Here is a 19,326-nt window from a genome sequence, read left to right on the forward strand (position 1 = left end):
TTTCGAGCCAAAACTTCAAGGGGTGGTTTCACCCCTTAAACTCGAGTTACCGCAGCTAAAAAAAAATACGTGTCGATTATTTTTGGCTGCTTTATAAGTGTACAAAGTTTCATTAAAATCGAAGCCGGACCGTTCGCGATGGTTCCTTGTTAGTGGAAGAGGATGCAAAAAGCCAACGTTATGGCAAACGGCGGAAACGCCGAGCGGAATCGTTTTAGACTCGCTGCAGATCGTTTCTAGATTCGTCTTAGAAACCACATAGATTCGTTGCAATATAGTATATAATTTTTGTTGAGTTTGAAATAAATATTAAAAACCAAGTCTCGTTTAGTCCCCTGAAAAGGGATGGTCCTTCGAATTAGTCTTAGCCGGCACACTTCGTGCAATCTAACGAAATTAGATCGCAACACGCCACGCACCCCCTTTTCCAAGGGCATCGTTGTAAGGGTGCTTGGAAGGGAGGAGACGGCGTTGAAGTTTTATTAAACACACGTCATTGTACAGCCAAACGGAATGTGACGAACGTGATATAATTTACGAAATATTTCATTTTATTTTATGTCGCATAAAAGCGCTACCCCGCGCAGCGTCCAGTGTCGTGGATTATGGTCTGTTTCGAAGTCGATCGATCCTACGTACTTCATATCCGTCCTCTGTGGTTTTCTATATATGGGACACTCGTAGAGCTTTGGGTCCTTGCCCGCAGTTGTGTTTATCGCGTAAATGTAAATCACAGGCATCTGCTCGTATAAAACCTTCGGTTTACTTTCCACCAACTTGCCCGTTTTACGATCAAGCGAAGCACCTTCTAGGAATAGACCGTGAACGTATACTCCTTCCTGGGGTTGGTTCTTTATGTCTTCCTTATTGAACCTCGTGATCAGATTTTGCAAAACTACGGAATCCAGGGCCCATCCTTTGTGGGCTCGCGTCACCTCCTGCAACACGGGATAACCTTTTGATTTTTTTTTATATAAAAGACGTCGCGTACGCTTATTTTCACACATACATTATTACAGTACTGCATACTAATTAATAAATATCACGTTATAACTAACTTGTCGCATAGCAGTTAGAAATCCCTGAGGATTGAAGAAACCGGTCATCCAGAAGACTTTGGGCCGGCCACAGGTGCACCACTGTCTGAATTGATGGTCTCGTTCTAAAAGTTCCGTGTACCAGAATCCAAGTGTCGCCGATTCCCACGATATTTTCAGCCATTTCTCCGGTATCCGAGCATCGTACATCGCGTCCAGCGATTTACGTAATCCCTGGCTCATCACGATAGTACCCTCGATGGCTAGCTTCAAATCCGTTAACGTGGTACGAACTTCTTTGATGACTCTCGTGATCCTGGAATCAAATCGGCGCGTCGTGAAAAAGAAAATACGTGAAAACGAAAGAACGGAGATGCCGGTACCTGTCGACTTCCTGTCTCAGAAATATGTTCATCGGCAACAAGGCTCCCATTCGTTGCAGCGCTTCTTTCACTTCGAAAGAGTTGTACTGTTTCGGCAATTTCGCTAACATATCGCTGGCTAGTTTGTACACAACGTTTTCACGGGTTTCGCCACCCTGCGCGCCACCCTCTTTCGGTTGCACGCTTAGGATCGTGTCGAGTATTCCTTTCGCTGTGTTTATTTGATAGGTGATGTCCGCGTTCGAATGCAAGCCAAAAACTTCCGGGGTGTCCGTGGCAGGCAGGCTGTCCATGTAATCCAAGTATCCTTGAAGAATTCTGGTTTGCGGCACCTTGTATCCGCGATCAAATTCGAAACCTGGTCGCAACAATACGTCGCAGAACCAGACGTGTGTAAACGTAGTCAGCAATCGCTTGTCGAAGTCGTCGGTGACTCGGCCGCCATATTGTACCTGGGGGTTTTTTTTTTATGTTGGGTTTAATTTTGTACGGGATCAGCGAATAGAATATGTTTCTTAGATCTGCGGTGTCCGCAGTGTAAGGTAACGCGCTGTTTGAAATAGGATTTAATCATCAGCGTGAATAGGGGTATGGACTTTGGTATTGATACTTGTTTAAAAGAAGAGACTTTCAAACCTCTCCGAGCATGTAGCAAACAGTTGGCCACGAGACTCCTCTTTTCGGATCCATGTCGTCCAAGTGATTTTGTATAAATTGAACCGAAGCGGCATAGTCGGCCTGATTAAACTCGTACGGTATGTTCCAACCAAGGGGTCCGAATTTTCTGCGTTCTTGGACCACGGTATGGAGAAACGCAACGGCGTATAGCAAAGGAGGCCATTGCGATTGTGTACTGTAATCCAGTAAGTCTTGCGTCACGCCTTGATACGTCCTTTTCAAGCTGGCTCTGATGCCTTGAGGCGGCTCGTTTGTGAATTTGATCGCCATCTGAAACAACATCGACAGTGGACACGATTTTTACTAGATAGCTTCGATAAACGAACCTGTAGTAAACCGATAGGAAACTGAGTATGCACTTCCGTGGTCATCCAAAGTCTGAACGCCTCGTGAACATTTTCCGTTTCAACGAGGGCGTCCATAACTTCCGTACAGAAAGGAAGCGATAAATGTATATTCTGTAGCAACACCCAACCGCCAGCGTTCATAGCGTCCGAGATCAACCTTCGAGCATGAAATTCTTGACCCTGACCCATCGATACCGACCTCAACTCTGCATCATAAATTACGGTCCCGTGCAACAAAACATATATGTAGATATTCTCAGCACTAATAAGTTACTCACGTATAGATTTTTGCTTCGCCAGTGCCGTTATCTGCGGGCTGGGATCTGATCCAATCGATAATATGCATATCAGCGGGGTCCTGACTTCAGACTCCAACCAAGTGGCCTCTAAATCCAAAATTTTCGCTTCCCCGTACTCCTTTCCCAACGATCCGATCACGTATCTTCTCGCCTGGGACAAAGTCCTGTCCGGGCTCCACGATCTTATCAAAAGCAACTTTCTGAACACGTCCAATTTCTTTTGATACCCGCAGGGAAGCTCCTCCTCCTCGGGCCTGTCCTTCTCGTACCACGCTTGCCACTCCTTTTCGCTGAATTCAATTTTCGCCAGAATGTCCGAGAAAACCTCCAGCTTGCTGATCTCGACCAAGTTCAGCCAAGTTATGTCGAGGATCCATCTAAACGGTTTCGAGGCGACGGCGTTCAAATCCAACGACGCGCCTCCTTTTATGAACGCGTTGAATTCCGCGTGAGAAATCGCCCCGCGATGGCAGTCTATCTTCATCGCCAACATCAGCGTGAACAACGACTTGTGTCGTTCGTATAAGCTTCTCAAAGTGAACGCCCACACTTCGTAGGTGAGATGTCGAAGGATTATGTTTATTCGTTCGTTGGTGATAGGGTTTTTCACGGATTTCGTGATCGAGTTGTCGAATATGGTGAGGAACTGCCTCAACGAGTTCTGGTACATCACGTTCACGTTGCTCATTTCTACGATCAGGAAATACAAGATGGAGCCCCTCGAAGCAACCGCGCGAAACTCCTCTCTGGCCAGGGTGATCTTCTTCTCCGTCAAGGCAGACACTTTCAGTTTCTCGTTTACGGACTCTGCCGTTGTTTTCGTCTCTCTGAGCACGTTTATGAGCGCTTCGTCGTCCACCAAGGAACCTTCGGAAGACGTGAGTCGATGTAGAAGCGTACTCTCGAGTTCTTTCATCGATCGTTGATTGGTCATTACGGATTCGAAGAGAGCCACCCTCTCGGCTTCCAAGTCTGCCTTCTCCATGAGGATCACTCTACCCAGCAGCTGATCTTCCAAGCCCAACATAGTGACGGTGAAGTCGATTATCGACGTTTTCGCTGATATTTCTGGGCTGTACGCTGGGTTCGGCAATTTCGTAGTGATGTACAGCATGAAACCCGGCATCACGTCACATTCCTTATCGCCGACAATCACTTTCTCGATGGAACCGGACTTGATGAAATTTTTCTCGAGAACGTTATCGAGGACTGGATCCAGCTCTTCTGCTATGTCTTCGATCAACAACGGTCTACCTAAAGAGAGACTATCTTCGAGGTGGGTTCTGAAGTACTTGTGATTGAGAGACGTAATCTGCAGCTCGTTCATGCATTCCTTGTTCTTGATCCACATTTTTCCCTGGTTTTGGGGGTCTACCAACAGAGGATACGACGAGGATTTGGTTACGATCAGTGCATTCTGCACGGACAGCTCGTCGTTTGGTAAACCTTGAAGCGTCCACTCCGACATCGTCGCGCTGTCGACGAGCATGCTCGTGATGTTCAGGTTCGCGGTGAAAGGAATGGATTTGGTCGCTAAAATGGTCATCCAAGCCGACACCAAACTGGCTCTGTACTGTTGGTTGTAGGGCCCGCAATACGACAAGAAACCTGTAGCTAGCAGAACGTCGCCGACCAGCCTTCCGAGTTGAACTTTAAATTCGCTACTCTGTTCGGTCCAGCGAATCTTTTCGCCACCCAGTCCATTGATCAGCGCGGTCGCAGCTGTCATTTTCCTAAAGCACACGTTCGCAGCGTCTGTCAGCCTCTGTTTCTCGGACACTGCCGAATCGTACTGCTCTTTGACCGCTTGCAGAGCCATTTCCCTTTCCGACAATTCTCTTTCGGCGTTCGCTAGATCTTCCATCGCCACCTTCAGTCTAGCCTCCTGTAGTGCCAAGTTAGCTTTCAGCGGCAGAACTTCTTTATTGACGGAATGGAAGAAAGCCATAGCCTTCGTCCAGGACAGCAAACCTGCTACGTCGCCGCAAACCCGTCTGGCGGTCTCCATGTTGTAGTCTTCCATTTTGAAATAAGGCTGCAGCAGCTCGACCATCTCGTTGTTTATTATGTCCTTCGGATAATTTTGCAATTGGAGAAGGAACGTGGTACTGGCCATTAGCTTTAACGATTCCGACCAGGAAGGCTTCGGACAGGGCGCAGTGGTGTCTGGAACGATCGATCCGATTTTACGTTGAAACAAAATCAACACACAATCCATTATCCTCATAATGAGGTGCGGTGGTCTGCCCAGCTTTCTAACGGTAGCTATATGAGCCGGTTTAATCGTGTTCAAAGCAGCCTCTGCCTCTTCCAAAGCTGGTTTAGCGGCTTCCAGTTTTTGTTCCGCCAGTGCTTTCTCGTCTGCTATGCAAGCCACCAATTGTTCGGCTTTCTCTTTTACCTTTTGTACTTGATTTTTGAACGCTTCCGCCTGCATTGCTCTTTCCGTGACTTCCAGGAGAACGGTTTCCGCCTTCTCGGAAGCCTGGACTAGCTCTGTCTCCATCACGGCTAGGTCCCTTTTCAAGATCTCGACCGATATCGAAGCTTCTTCTAGTTTCGCCAAGCCCGTGTCCATTCTCTTGGCCCCCTCGCCGAGTTCGTGCTGCTTGTTCTGGTAAATGTTCTTGTACCCACTGATGAAATTCAAGTACGATTTTGGCGTGACGTGAGTAGCACGACGGAACCGTTGGAAATATTCCGTGGACGTGACGGAAACTATATCCTGTATGGATCCTAGCGCGTTGACCAGTTCAGCTTTTACCTCGCTGGTGCAAGCGATATCGAAGTCGTGCAGGAAGTGTTTAGCTACCAATACCAAAGCGTCTTTGGGCCACGGTTGGAACCAATCGATGGTGCAGCCGGATATGAGGGCCGGGAAACGCTGAGCACGGTTCCTGAACTTCTCCCCCACGGGAGAGAAACAGAACACCACGTGGAGGTTCTGACAAGTTCTTTGTAGAAAGAAATCCATCACTAGCTCGTTATTGATCGATCGTTTTGGGTTCTCGCGTCTCAAAATCGGCGTCAATTCGGAAATGATCTCTTGTTGTTCGTCCCGGGTGAACAAATTGCTGATCACACCGGAACTGAGAATGTTATTCAGGTATTCCAAGAAACCTTCTTCCTTGATATCCAGATCCGTGAAGATGAACGTGGTCCCTTTGCCCTGGGCTCCGCACGCTCGATAAAGATATCTAAGATCTTCCAGGAAGTTTGCCACGTTGTAAGATCTGGTCAATGTGATTTGAAACGTTTTATAACCCGCGATGAACGAGGACAGCTTCGTGAGACTCTGTTTACCAGATCCACCGACACCCACGAGCATCACGTTTCCTTTAGGGTGTCTGATGACTCTAGATATTTTGACCAAGTGCAGCATGGCGTCGGGAAAGAAGACCAAGTCCATGCCAGAGCCCCTTTGCATCTCGTTGAATTGCGATAGAAACATTTCCAGCCTGTCTCTGAGGATTTGGTCGTCGTAAACCGGTTCGTATACTTTCGGTAATTCCACATCGGCGTCCTCGCCCTCTTCGCCAGTAGGTTCAGGAGCGTCTCTAAAAATTGTGATATTAACGATAACACCGTCCCGTGTAAATATAATATATTCGTAGAGGATGACACGTACCTCATAAAGTCCACGAACGCAGGATCCTGATCCAGCATAGACACGTACTTTTCTCCCAGCATATCTCTGGTCACACGTACTATTTCTTCCTCGAACCAACGTTTGTCGGATTGTATGGTGAATCTGTCGCTGAAAACGCGGCTGCACTCGTGTTTCCACAGTGACATCAAGACGCTTTCTTGATCGATGACGGTCGACAGTGTGCCAACCAGGCCTTGCCAAATTCTCGACAGGTCCCGAAGGCTGAAAATGTAATGAAACTTGGCTGGTGTTGGTAGCAAATTGGTTCTAGTCCTCTCCCAAAGTATCCTCGTCAGAGGAACCATTTTCTTCACGAGATTCCTAATTTCCGCCGAGAATCCCCTTTTCACGTTGTAGTGTCCCTCGCCGAGCGCGCTGAAAATACGATCGATCGACGACTCGTCAGGCAACGTGCAATTAAAGATGGAAAATTGCCTTTTCAGTCTCGACGGGATATCGTTCCTGCCTCCGCCGGGTTGGCACATCGCGGCGAGGAACGTAACGTCGACGATGCTGGTGAAGTCCCCGGGTTTCTCCAGAGAATAAAATCCCTTCATGTCCATTGTCTGGCGGACTATTTCGTTGGTGACTTGATCGCCCCATTCGTTTATCTGCGGCAAGTTAACGTCGTCGATGAATACCATCATTTTCCTGCCACCGGGCGGCCCGAACGTGCTCCCTAGACGTTTCTCTACATAGCTTTCGATGGTTTTCTGAAATTGGTACGGGCTCGTGGCCGAGCTGAAATTGAACGAACGACTCAACGTGATTTCCGGATTCGCTTTTTTCATGTACGACTTCATCATAACTGTCTTAGCGGAGCCTTGTTCCCCTATCAGTAAGACGGCTTTGTCTTGTTGGCCGATCAAATTGATCAAATACTGTATCCTCACGTTGTCAGGAATAGGGACCAACACGCTGCTGTAGTCCGGTGTCGAGTATTCCGGGTAAACGTAGTTGGTCACTATGCTCGCCCACGTGTCCCATTTACCCTTTTCGGTTACGTAAAAATCGAACACCTTCGCTTCGGGCCACTTCTCAGTTGTTGGCAAATCTAAACCTTGAAAGTTTTCGCGGAGATACGAGTTGTATTTCTCTCTGTCGGGAGTTTCAAGCAGTGCTCCAATACCCCATATCAAAGCGAAGACGTAAAGACGTTTCAGGTGATCCGTCGTCATCGGTTGGCGTTTCTGTTCTTCCGATTCTTCGTCCTCCTCTTCCTCGATGGACGTTTCGGGTGGAACCAATCCTTCGAGGAGACACAACATCTGTCGTACTATATTGCATTGCAGGACGTCGATGGTTAAGGTTAGCGCTTGAGTACCCCACGAGTAAATCTGCGCGAAAGAATCGGAGAAACACTGTTCGAACACTTCTTGTTCCAAAAGTGTCCGAGATTTCAACCAAGCAGTCACCACAGGATTCCAATCTAGACCCGACGAACTCATATACACCATTCCGTTACGAGACACTGTCGCAGGACTCGCGTTGTCGATATTATGGGGCTCAAAGATGATCTTACACGTAGGAGCCATCGATAAACGATCGCCATTCGCCAGGGTTAGCGTTTTATTGTCGTCCAACACGGAATTCAAATTTTCGATCCAAATGCTATCCACGGGTCCATCGAGTACCATCCACACGTGTTCACCGTCTTTCAATTTCAAGGTTTTACGCCATAAGGCTGAGAATATTCCATCCGTCCAGTCGTTGGTTGCCACGTCCAGTCGACCAAACATTTGAGCAGCCGTTATGCTCTTTGGATTCATTCTCATTTCCCTGCAAAGTTACGTTTAGCCATTAATCGTCAAATAGGAAAGCTATAAGTTTACTTTTAGGAAGCATTCGAGCCTGTATTTTTTCTTTTTATTCCACTATTTCCGACGAAACTGTTCTCTTAAATATTATTAATTGTTCCAAAGATAGTCTCAAATTTGTTTACCTATGGAAGTCACCGCACTGTGTCAAAGCTTTCATCAACGTGTGTATGCACGTTGTTTTTCCAGCGCCAGTTGGGCCCAGTGTCATTATTCCGTGTCTCACTCTCTGCGTCTCGTACAATTGTATCAATTTCAACACCCATGGCGGATGATAGATCAATCCTGCCTCTTCCACTTGTTCATTGATAGCAGCTTCCAATTCCGGGTAAGAAGTCTTCTCGAGAGCTTGATTCGGGAACAAATCCGCCACCAAAGAGATGAAGAGTGGCTCGTCCTCGTCTGAGATTATTATTTTATACGATTAAATTTTCGTACTACTTTAGAATCGTTAAATCATACTCGATTGACCGATCAAGACCACTTTTACAACTCTGAATCACACCAAATACAACTGTTACGTTTATAGTGCACCTTCTCAGTGGCTTTGAGCGGTCAGTGGATTTTGATTTGATCATAGTCAACTGCGTTACCAATGAGTTTTGAAAGATTCATGTCTCTCAAGACGCGCATGACGATCGTGCTTTCAGAATCTTTCGAGTTCACCCTCTTCGATGCTCCGAGTGTTCTTAACACGGACAGTATGTTTCTCAGACCAAAGTCGTAATGAACCTTCACAGGGAAACGAAATAGTTATTTATTTAATGGAATACCCTTTCGTACATTTCATAGCACGTTAACCTGTTTTGTAAGTTGTTCTTCGCAGAGTTTGTACAGCGTGTAAAATTTCCGGGCGAGAGTGATGTTTTCCAGAAAACCGCAGCTAGCTAATTTCACTCGAATAATGATCTGTCTATCGGGAACCATCATGGCGACGGTGCGAAATTGTATTTTCAAATTCTCTGGTAGCTCTTTCCTGCCGGCGTATCCAGGATTCTGTAAACGTATTTCTTTTAATTTCCAGCCATTGTATTTATTTCATGCCGGTGTATCAGCTTGGAACGTATATTCGTTTACACGAGTATCGATCGGTAACGTTTCAAACAGTGTACGTTTATCATCATTTACCATAGTTATGAATATTCCAAGCTCGGGACACATGTCTATCAGATCACCGTCGGTGAAAACGAATTGTTTCTTTTTCTCCTTCTTCGCGGAAAGAACAACGGCGACTTGCTGAGCAGCAACAGACAACACCGGTAGTTCGATTCTATTGAATTCGTCGAAGCAGCCCCAAGAACCGCTTTGCGCCAGGCCCTTGTAAATTCGCCCCAATCCTCTGTAATCCATTTGGTCGGAACAGTTGAATACCACCACGTATTTGGCCAAGGTTTTCCCCATGTCTTTGACCGTTTCCGTTTTCCCAGTGCCAGCTGGTCCACACGGCGAACCACCCATAGACATCGACAATGCTTGCGCGAGTGTTATGTAGCATCTGCGAATATAAATTGAAATATATTCTCGATCTACTTTCCATCTTTTGCGATTCGTTGCAATCACCTGTCGGTCAATGGAGTAATAACGAGCCGATCCGTGCAACCTAGATACTCATTTTGGTACGTGAAATTTACGTCCGTTATGCATATAGATGTTTTGTCGAGATCTTCCTTGAAGTAGAATCTGCATTGTTTCAGCCACTCGAAATCGTTCACCGATCGTACGTTTAAACGGCACTGCGGAAGAAATTATTTTAAGAAACGTTGACTTTGCAGGGGAATGGAAAGTTAATTTTTTCAATTTTTTTTTTTTTTAATATCGAGAGTATTTATTCAAGTACTTGCCAGTACATCGAAGATGTCGCGTTGATGCACGTGTATAGTGATCAAGGTTTCAAATTTCGTTCTGTCGATTTTTACGAGGTCCCTGGTCGTCTGATCGATCAACGTGTTCAGCAGATCGAGAAACTTGTTGTTCGTTTCCGTCATAATTTTTTTATCGGCACGGGCCTGAGCCAACGCCAGCTCGCTGTCTCTGGTCCAGATCATTTGTATTCCGAGCAGACCAATCTGGGCGGGCATCTTGTCCAGAAAACCGAGGAAATTAAAGTTCGCGTCGTTGATCATCGAATAACACTGTCGGATTATCGAATGCAAAGATTGCTGGGACGTTTGCAAAAGTTGCGTTAACCATGCTTCCACGGATCCTTCTGCCCTTACGGCCTTCTCAAGCTTCATAATTTGAAAACAGCATCGATTAACAAATCTACGCGGCGTGTATTGTAAAAGCATAATAATTGTTTTTCTAACCTTGATACGTACCAAAATGGTTTCACCCTCGGATGACACGATCGCGGTCATCTTGTTATATTCGATATCGTGAAACTTAACGTAACGCGTGTTGTCAAAAATGGAAAGCAAATGATTTTGTATCGTGTGAGAGTCGGATGCTTGGCCAAGTATTTCCAACAAAGCGGGATCCGAGACGAAGAAGAATCTTGGAAACATCATACGCTTCTTTTCCAAATATCTGCAATTATATTTAGTAATACGATTTCATAATTTCTATACATTTTACAGAGAATTTATTACAGAGAACCAACAGAAGTTATAACAGCTTACCCGCTGAGAGACTTTTGGCATAATTCCAGCTGTTCTTGGAGATGTGGTAGAAGTTGTTTGAGCAAATCGTCCCCCACGCAGCAAGGTACCACGCCAGGAGTCTCGTGCGCCCTTTGCATGATCTTCTGCCAGCTTTTGTCGATCTTGCTGAACCTCTTCGCCTCTTTCGGCAGCTGTTTCGCTATGTCACCGCCGACGAACACCGCCTCGAGATAAACCCACATGTTCTGCACCAGTAGCCATCTCTCTAAGACCTCGTTGGTGTTCGACAGATCCGTGAGCCACTGCTGTATCTGCTTGCGAAACGGCGCGTTGTATCGATTGGACATCAGCGAGCCAAGGATCATCAAACTGTCCTCGAGCTGGCCGATCGTCTCAGCGGTGGTGTCACCTCTCAGCAACAGTTCACCTCTGTTGTTGAACGTCATGAACGTCAGCTCGTGCGACGACCACTCGTTCACCACCGTCCTCAATTTAGCCTCGATGTCCTTTTCCTTCATGGCTGAAATGCAGATGTCCTCGATGTCCTCTTTGTATTTTAACAAAGGCGCCTCGAGGATGTTCTTCAAACAGAATCCCTCGCTCTCCAGATCGAACGAGTAGCCTGTCACTTCCACGATCCTGTGCCAGTGGCGCGGCTTCATTGCTTTGTTGGCCATTAGTTCTAGCAGGGGGCACATGTCGTTAAAGTCGTCGATCGTCTTCTTAAGGGCAAAGAACGCTGGCCACTCTTTCAGGCCCTTTGGCAGCTTGCGGCACCGGTTTTGGAACTCCATCAGTTCGTTGTTTATGTCCTCGATATTCACCTGCACGTTACGGTCAATGTACCTTTTTATATAGTGTATCAAGTAAGTGGACTGGTTTCAATCATACTTTGTAAACAGGAATTTCGCGTTATTAGTACCTTGCGTTTCATATTTAATAAAAATAGTTGTCATGATTAATCTATTGACGTATTTCTAACTTCATATTCAATTTGTCTTGATAGTTAATTCTCAAACAGACAAGTAAAACAGTCTTAGGAGTACATTCGTTTTTGAAATTTCAATAACCAACTTAAGCTGTCCTATTTTTTATAGAAAATCCAGGGTGTTCTTCGATAAATTTCTTATGTAATTTATTCACCAGGAAGGTTTTATTGTTTTACGTTATATTCGATCGATTTGACCAGGAATAGCTTACCTCGCCCCAAGGGATGTCATAGTAGCTATTGACTCTGTCAATGACGTCGTTGTACAGCTTGTACAATTTCTGAAGCAGATTCAACTCTTTCCTGATCTGCGACAGTTCAGGATAATCCGTGATAGGCAAACCGAAAAGTTCCTCGCCGCTTTGATAGGTCTGTAGCTTCCTCCACATGCCGTCGAATCTATTCTGAAACAAAATCTGCCTGTCGGAAGCCTCCCTCGGGCTCAGACCCGGTTGCATCGGTCCCGACGATCTGTACTCCTCGCAGTACATTTCGTTGTCGATTCGGAACTTCTCGAGATTGTTTCTGAGGTCTTCCTCGAACTGCGGTTGCAGATTCAACAGCAACACGTGGCTCTCCAATGCTCGTTTGATCAATCGCTGCCAGGTGTATCTCAAATTGTCGACTTGTTCCAGGCATTCTTGATCCACCGGTACTTCGTATCTCGTGACGATGTTGAAAGCCTCTTCGATCGGATCGATCTTCAGCTCCATGTCCACCTCCTGTTCACGGATCTTCTTCAGGGTGTCCATGATCAGACGCACATCGTCGAGATCACGAATCTGACGATCCAGTTTTCGTTCCATTTCGCTCATTAACGCGTAAACGTACTCCATCTCGCGTCGATATTTCTTCTTCATGGCTTGGCCAATTTTGTGGCTGCACGCTGTAACAGGGATCAAACGATATTGAATATTTTGCCCGAATGATACGTAAATTTAGCAAATTACCTTTAATTTCCGTGTACAGTCCGTATTTTAGTTTGTCCGTCGAAATCGCGATGGACGTTCCGAAGATGATCATATCGGGCTCGGTGGCTAAAAGATCTTCGAGTTCGCTGTGTTTTCGAAGAGTGGTTTCAAATTCCGGTAGGGAGATTTGTAGCAACTCCCGCATACTACGTTCGTTCTTCCATAGAAATTTGTAGGGTTTCCATCGATCGATAAATTCCGCTAGATCCTGTAACAACACACACGTGTTTCTTTTAATCCAGTTGAATCGTACAGCGATTAACGTTTTTACAAACGCGTAAAGTTGCTTACTGGTTTGAATTCCAACATACAAGTGTTCAATATGGTCAACAGTTTCATCACTTCCTTGTTGTCCATCACCATGGCATGAAAATTCCTCTCCTGATCTGGGAAAATTGGTCTTTCCTCGGAGATAATTTTGTACAGTCGTCGCCTCCTAATTTTTGGATCCTCCGGTTCCTCTTGCTTCTTCTTCGCGGCTTGCACTTGAGCTCGCATGACGATGTCCGCGAAACTTCTCCTTGGATAAGCGTTCCCCCAAGAATTCTATCCAGTCGAACGATTTTATGAATATCGGGGTATCAATATGTTTCTAACTTAGAATCGTTTCGCACGTTATACTCTAACTTTCCTTTTAAGCTTTTCTCCAGAAATCTGAAATCTGGAAGTTTACCTTGTTGACTCTGGAATTCCATTGCGAGACACCTCTCGCGACTCCAGCGATTATTTTTCCAACCAATGTCAGAACTTCCTGAACATCGTCCAAGCTAGGCTTCACGGTCACTACTGGTATCATCAAGGTTGCATGTAGCAGAAATATTGGGCTCGGGGTTTCCTCTGTTATCAGCAACATATTCATCAGTAAAATATTCGATTCATAAAATACACAATTTAATCGAAGGGAGAATTTTAATTTCATCCTCGATCGCGATACTATTTCGAAAATTTTAGTCTAAATATTTTATTTGTCATTTGGAATTTAAGCGTTCGAATATGCTTTTTTTTTAAATACCTGGATTGATTTCCCGAACGAATCGTTTTTTAATGACGTCCAACGAGGTTCTGGTGACCTTTATAAGAACATCGACGACCTTTCTAGAGTAATATCTTCGCATCTCGGAGACTGCGTTTCGCACCATGTCCTGCATTCCATTCGGCAAACTGCCTGGTGTCGCCAGCAGTTGATGGGGATCGTCGAACAAATTCCACACCGACGACCAGTCTTGTTGCGCTGCTTGGTCCGCATCTTCGTCAGTGTCTGCAATATTCACGATAAAATAAAATTGTAATTAAAGACGGACGCATTTTTAAATACGAGTTTGTACGAAGGCGTTTCATTGTTACATACACGTATAATGTAAAAGAAAAATAAGAATTAAATAGATCAGGGAGTTTCGGTGATTTCCAATCTTTTGAGGAAAGCAAAAATAATCGGAGGTTTACGGTAAAACGCGACAACGACATGGGTCACCTTCGTTATTGAAAAAATCGAATTGACTGGAATTAGCGGCGCTTTTGAAGTTCTCCGCCGCGTTCTTAACAAGATCCAGTACTTCTTCCACCGCCTCTTCCACCATCATACTTTTACGATATAAATCTACCGCTGTGAGTCTGCATATTTCCTCGGTCTTCTCCACGAATTCCTCTATCGTCCAAGGCTGATCAGATTCTGGTAGAGAATGTAAGGTGATCTTTTGCATGCTTGTCAGTACTTGAAGGATCCTTGGAAAAAATAAAGAAAATATCAGAGAAAAAGGTTTTTATCATAGAAGCTTAAAGACGAATTAAAATATCACTGTGATTTATATTAAAAACAGAATTTACGACCGTGTGTATGATTTTAAAGCCTCCTCGTGTTTGAAAATTGTTTATTTCGAGCCTTGGACGTATTCACATCTATTAAAAACCTGTTCGTGTCAGTCCCGTTTTCAACGTACCTATTATCATACACATCGTGAACTCTCGTGATCAGAATGTCAAATTCTTTGATCTGCTCCTTAGTATTTTGATAAAAGTTCTTCCATTCTGGATTGGTCCAGGTCAGAGAGACCAAGCCAGGCTCCAACAATGATGCAACGCGAACCAAGTGCGGCAACAGGAGCGGCCTGACCTCAAGTTTCACGCGTCTTGACGTGTAAACGAAGTTCTCGACCATCAGCTGAAGAGAGTCCGTGATCAAGGTGAAATGATCTTTCTTTGCCAAAATCGTTAACGCGACGATCGGAATCTCCAGATTCAGCTTGGCCAAGCAGTCAGCCTCGCGAAGCAGAAGAACAACGCGTCTTTCCAGGTTCACTTTAATTTTGTCCGTCCTTTCGTCTATCACCAGCAGCGATCTATTTATCACGACGAAACGGAGTAATGTTTCAACGTCTTGTTAAAATCGTTTACTCGTGATTACCGTTTCAAACAGTCTTCGATGATCCAGGAATTTTGATGAGTCCAGACTTCGGCGATATCCGATTTGTATTGGTTTAGAATGCTGAGAGCATGGTTGTATCTTTTCTCCAATTCTGCAGTTAAGGGTAGCGTCTTCAGCACTGGGTGATTGGAAACCGATGTAGCCAGCTCGTCAAGGTGTACTCTGATCCACGAAATGGGAAAGCTCGTAAATTAATAGAATCAACTCGTAAATTGGAATATTTTCGTTTACTTCAACGAATTGGACCAGGTCAATCTCCCAGCGATGGCTGGCATGTGTCTGGGCAACGGTGGATCGTCCCTTTGCCTTTTAAACAATTTCAGTATTCTGTCTATTTCTCTGTCGCAGTATTTCACCACTATGTTGTATTTTTCATCCAGCTTCGTTAACGGTATCTTTTCGCTAACCTTGAAGGATAGAAAATAATTTCAAATTAATCGAATGAAAATTTAACAAGGAATCCAGAAATATCTGCAGCGATTTTTATATAATCGTGTAACCGTATAGAAAGTTCAATGCGTTACTTCACTTTTTCAAATCGAGTTAAAAATCGTATACCCTGAGGCGTCTCCCAGACGTCGGCATAATTTTTCTCGATGATGCCGCCGATGTTCTGCTTCAGAGCCTCGGTCTTCGACATAAAGTAATCGTAATCGGTGTCGAAGTCAGCGTTTCTTGGGTTCAAATAGTCGTAAGATCTGGTAGTCGCGATATTCTCGGCTTCCTCGAATGTTTTTATCGCATCGTCCAACGCTGACAAAACGAACAATTAAAATCTATTATTTATTCGATACTCTTGTACGTTTGTACCTTCTCCCAGCAATAGCCCTTCCATTCGTCTTTCGAAAAGGTTCTTGTAATCTTGTATCAGCTCGAACATCGTTAGAATCTTTCTTATACGGTCGCAGAAGGAATCGAACCTTCCAAACACGTGGGTCTCCGAGAACGAGAACTCTTGTTCCGTCACAGCTGGCGAACATCGAACCAGTCTGTAGGTTTCTCTGTAAGCCCTTCGACGAGCAAAAGTCATTGGTAAAAAATATCATTGGTATCTACTCGTAACAATGTCATATAATTTTTCTATTACTTGTTCAGCCTTAAACAATGTTTCAGTTTCGATCGAGCCGCCGCTCGATCCTGGCCCCAGACAGTTTCACGGCCTCTGTTTGTCACGTAGTCTCTGCACGCGACGATCATTTGGTTCGTAATTTTTATCATCAACGAACTGGTTCGCTCCGATGTGTTGTAATATCTCGAGACGCTGTATATCAGTCGAACCGTTTGCAATAACGACACAAGCGAGTCCCTCATTTTCACCTGAAAAAACAGTGTTCCAAGTTTGAGAAACTGAGTGGGCTGGTTTCGATTTTAAAGTTGCTTCCTAACGAAAACGTGAGCATAAAAAGTTAATAATAAATCAATTTATTCGAGGCTAAGTAACCGTTCTTTTAGCCACCAATTTCTTGTCACATTGTTTCGTCAACACTAATAACATTATCGAAACTTCTTATTCGTCGATTGTCTTACCGGGTCGTCCAAGTACAGACAATGACAGCATTTCTCTAACGCCTGGATGAACTTCGCGTTGTCCTTGGCTTCGTTGTAACAGTACGTAACTTCGTCCTCGGTGTCTACCCACTGCTTTATCAACTTCGACCGCGCGACTTGCAGACACAACAGCGACATTCGTATCTCGTGATCCTGTAAGTGCATAAATGCACGTGTTTTTAAAAGTGGAACAATCGCGAGCCAACGTAAGTAAAAGCAGAACCTGAAGTTTATTGACTAGTTGGCTAAACTGCGCCCCCCTTCGTTTCCAATACTCCAGTTCCTGTTGCGGTCCAGAATTGTCGTTCTCCCTTTTCACTTGCTTGCTCTCTACCATGAAGTCCTTCAACTTTTTAATCCACGTTTCGACCCTCCTCTCCGTGATATTCACCGCGTTCTCCTTCGCCACGAATGCCTTTGCCTCCTCAAAATTGTGCACCTCTCCCATCAACGTCTCGTCGTCGTCGAATATGCGCCCATCGTCGGCTATCTGTTCGCAGACTACGGAAAATATGGTAAATGTTTCCTGAAACTTTGATAAATTCTTTTCTCCCGCGAACGTCACCTTTCAAAGCGCTGCAGAAGGATCTCAAGCCAGGCAATAAAAGACTCTTGATCATCGGACAGTCGTCTTCTCCTTCCGTGCCAGGATGCGCGAGTGCGTCCATGAAAACATACTCGACCACCCGTTGTATAGTTGTTATTATACCCACCTTCTTCGTGTCTATCACGCCGGTGTACAGATCCTTCTGAAACCCTTCTTCGGGCAACTGCTTCGAGATGCTGATCCTGAAAATTATTTTCTAAATACTTTTTTTTACCAAAAAACTATCGTTCGATTTGCCAGTGAAATTACCTGAACATGTAAATGCATATTCCAGTGCACGGAGCTTGCCATCCATCGCTCAAAAAGAGCTTCTTTTTCGCTGGTTCTTTCGCCTCTTTCTGCTCCTTAGCTTTCGGCGCTGACGCGTTTGGTACCGGTCTGGCACTTGGCGTTTTCGTTTGTGTCTTTGCAATCAAATTGCAAAATTATATCCATATTCGCGTGAAGAGAGTAAGACAGAAGTACTGTACCGTGCGCTCGCGAGAAATTGGCTAGCGAAAGGAATGCGTCGAATATTGGTCGAGATGACGAAGTACCGTCCCACTAGCCAACTTATCGCAAATGTGCAGTACTGCTATCGAAAGAAACAAGTGTCCAAATACTTTCGTGATTCACAGTGAACGAGTTATTACCGTTTCTGGTGGCCGTACGGTTTCTGACTCTTCCACCTCTTGGTAGTACCAAACCAGGGTTGACCTCATGTGGGGTAGGAACAGCTGATTGATTTCGTCGAGCATATCCCCCTCGAAAACATGATCCATGACCTCGTGACGTGACAACTGTGTCGCGTCCATTAAGAGCTGGAAAGCGAATTCTAATCGGGGGTCCATTTCCCCTCGTCTCGCCTTTCTTTCGCATTCTTCTCGTCGTTTCTAAACAGAGGATGACGAGTATCAATCTTTCCCTCGTCGTTACATTTATAAGACGTGGAACGTGATTGCGGAATAAATGGTTGATGTTGTTTTTCTTTTAAAATTATTTTATAAATTATTAAAACAGTTCACTATTATTTAAATGGCAATTAGAAGAATAAAATCACTATATTTCTGATTAAAAATAATTCTGATCAGAGTACTAATATTTTGCTATTGGTGTATTATCGTTCCTACCTGGTCCGAGAAAGGTCTAAATATTATGCAGACTCTGTATAGTAAATTTATGTAGAATAAAGCACGATTGTACGTCAGTTGTCGAAGTACCAGACATTTATTGTTTCCAATCTCTTACTCAAACAAGAAGCATCGATTTATTAAGAATCAAGTTCATTTAACCCTTTACAAACGGTGCATATATCAAACAATACATTTTATACCATTTTGTGCAAGCATAGAAAAATGTTTTATTATAATAAAAATTAATTCCCTCGATATACGAGTAACGAACGATACGTTAAATTAAAATAAAAACGTAGAAACAGAGATCAACCTGGAGGACATCGCCTGTCCCTTCCTCGTCGCTGTCTTCCTCAGAATTTTCCGACCTTTGTTGGACTATGAGAGCAGGTGCTACGAACATGACTGAATCAATTAAGCGGGAAGAGACGAGAGAACCGCTGGTGGAAATGTCAGGATGATGAAAAGGTAGGCAGGATCCACCGAGGGTTGCACTCGCAAACTGAGAAAGCTTCTAAGAGCGAGCAAAGAGGTGCAAGGGGAGAACACCCAGTGCCACGGTTTCGTGTCTGGTACCGCCCTTCTACGTATCGTTCGTGTCGTGTGGGAATTTCCGCGCGAATCCACCGACAGTAGTCGATATCGTGTGTATTCTTTTCTCACTATTCCAGGACAACGTTTCGCGGCGAGGATGGTCGCGAGAGAGTCGAACAGTTCATCCTCTGCGCCGAAACGGTGCCGATACAACATAAATACTACATTTAACAGTGTTTCCATCGATAACGATCACGGTTGATCGTGGGTGGTCGGTGTGTTTGCCACTAATTGTTGCTGGAAGGTGAAAATTTCTTGTCTATGGAATGGATAA

General features: G+C 44.8%; 1 protein-coding gene across 1 annotated transcript; it reads right to left on the reverse strand.

The window, feature by feature from the left end:
• Positions 1-551: 551 nt before the first annotated feature.
• Positions 552-18,861, reverse strand: LOC122402735 (dynein axonemal heavy chain 5). Its single transcript, XM_043405758.1, has 33 exons — positions 18,772-18,861; positions 17,979-18,218; positions 17,596-17,750; positions 17,305-17,528; positions 16,963-17,240; positions 16,719-16,892; positions 16,279-16,508; positions 16,002-16,201; positions 15,721-15,944; positions 15,423-15,598; positions 15,171-15,353; positions 14,707-15,105; positions 14,241-14,491; positions 13,782-14,027; positions 13,443-13,606; positions 13,061-13,315; positions 12,749-12,977; positions 12,011-12,684; positions 10,829-11,634; positions 10,529-10,736; positions 10,052-10,438; positions 9,771-9,943; positions 9,339-9,705; positions 9,012-9,206; positions 8,804-8,942; positions 8,336-8,612; positions 6,373-8,172; positions 2,724-6,301; positions 2,425-2,651; positions 2,057-2,368; positions 1,421-1,872; positions 1,059-1,353; positions 552-938 (listed from the first exon to the last, which is right to left on the reverse strand). The coding sequence occupies exons 1-33, from the start codon at positions 18,859-18,861 to the stop codon at positions 552-554; spliced, it is 13,995 nt and encodes a 4,664-aa protein (XP_043261693.1).
• Positions 18,862-19,326: the final 465 nt, after the last annotated feature.

Source organism: Colletes gigas, unplaced genomic scaffold, assembly GCF_013123115.1.
Source record: "Colletes gigas isolate AHSC1104 unplaced genomic scaffold, ASM1312311v1 Colletes_gigas_Sc00039, whole genome shotgun sequence".
Classification (NCBI taxonomy): Eukaryota; Metazoa; Arthropoda; class Insecta; order Hymenoptera; family Colletidae; genus Colletes; species Colletes gigas.

What these genes read in the sequence shown, in the direction of transcription:
- LOC122402735 (XM_043405758.1), bottom strand. Translation starts at nt 18,861, where the DNA reads ATGTTCGTAGCACCTGCTCTCATAGTCCAACAAAGGTCGGAAAATTCT. An exon ending in CCGAGGGTGAAACCATTTTG is followed by an intron (nt 10,439 to 10,528) that starts GTACGTATCAAG and finishes CAAATTATGAAG; the next exon opens with CTTGAGAAGGCCGTAAGGGC. An exon ending in TTGGAATATTCATAACTATG is followed by an intron (nt 9,207 to 9,338) that starts GTAAATGATGAT and finishes ATACGTTTACAG; the next exon opens with AATCCTGGATACGCCGGCAG.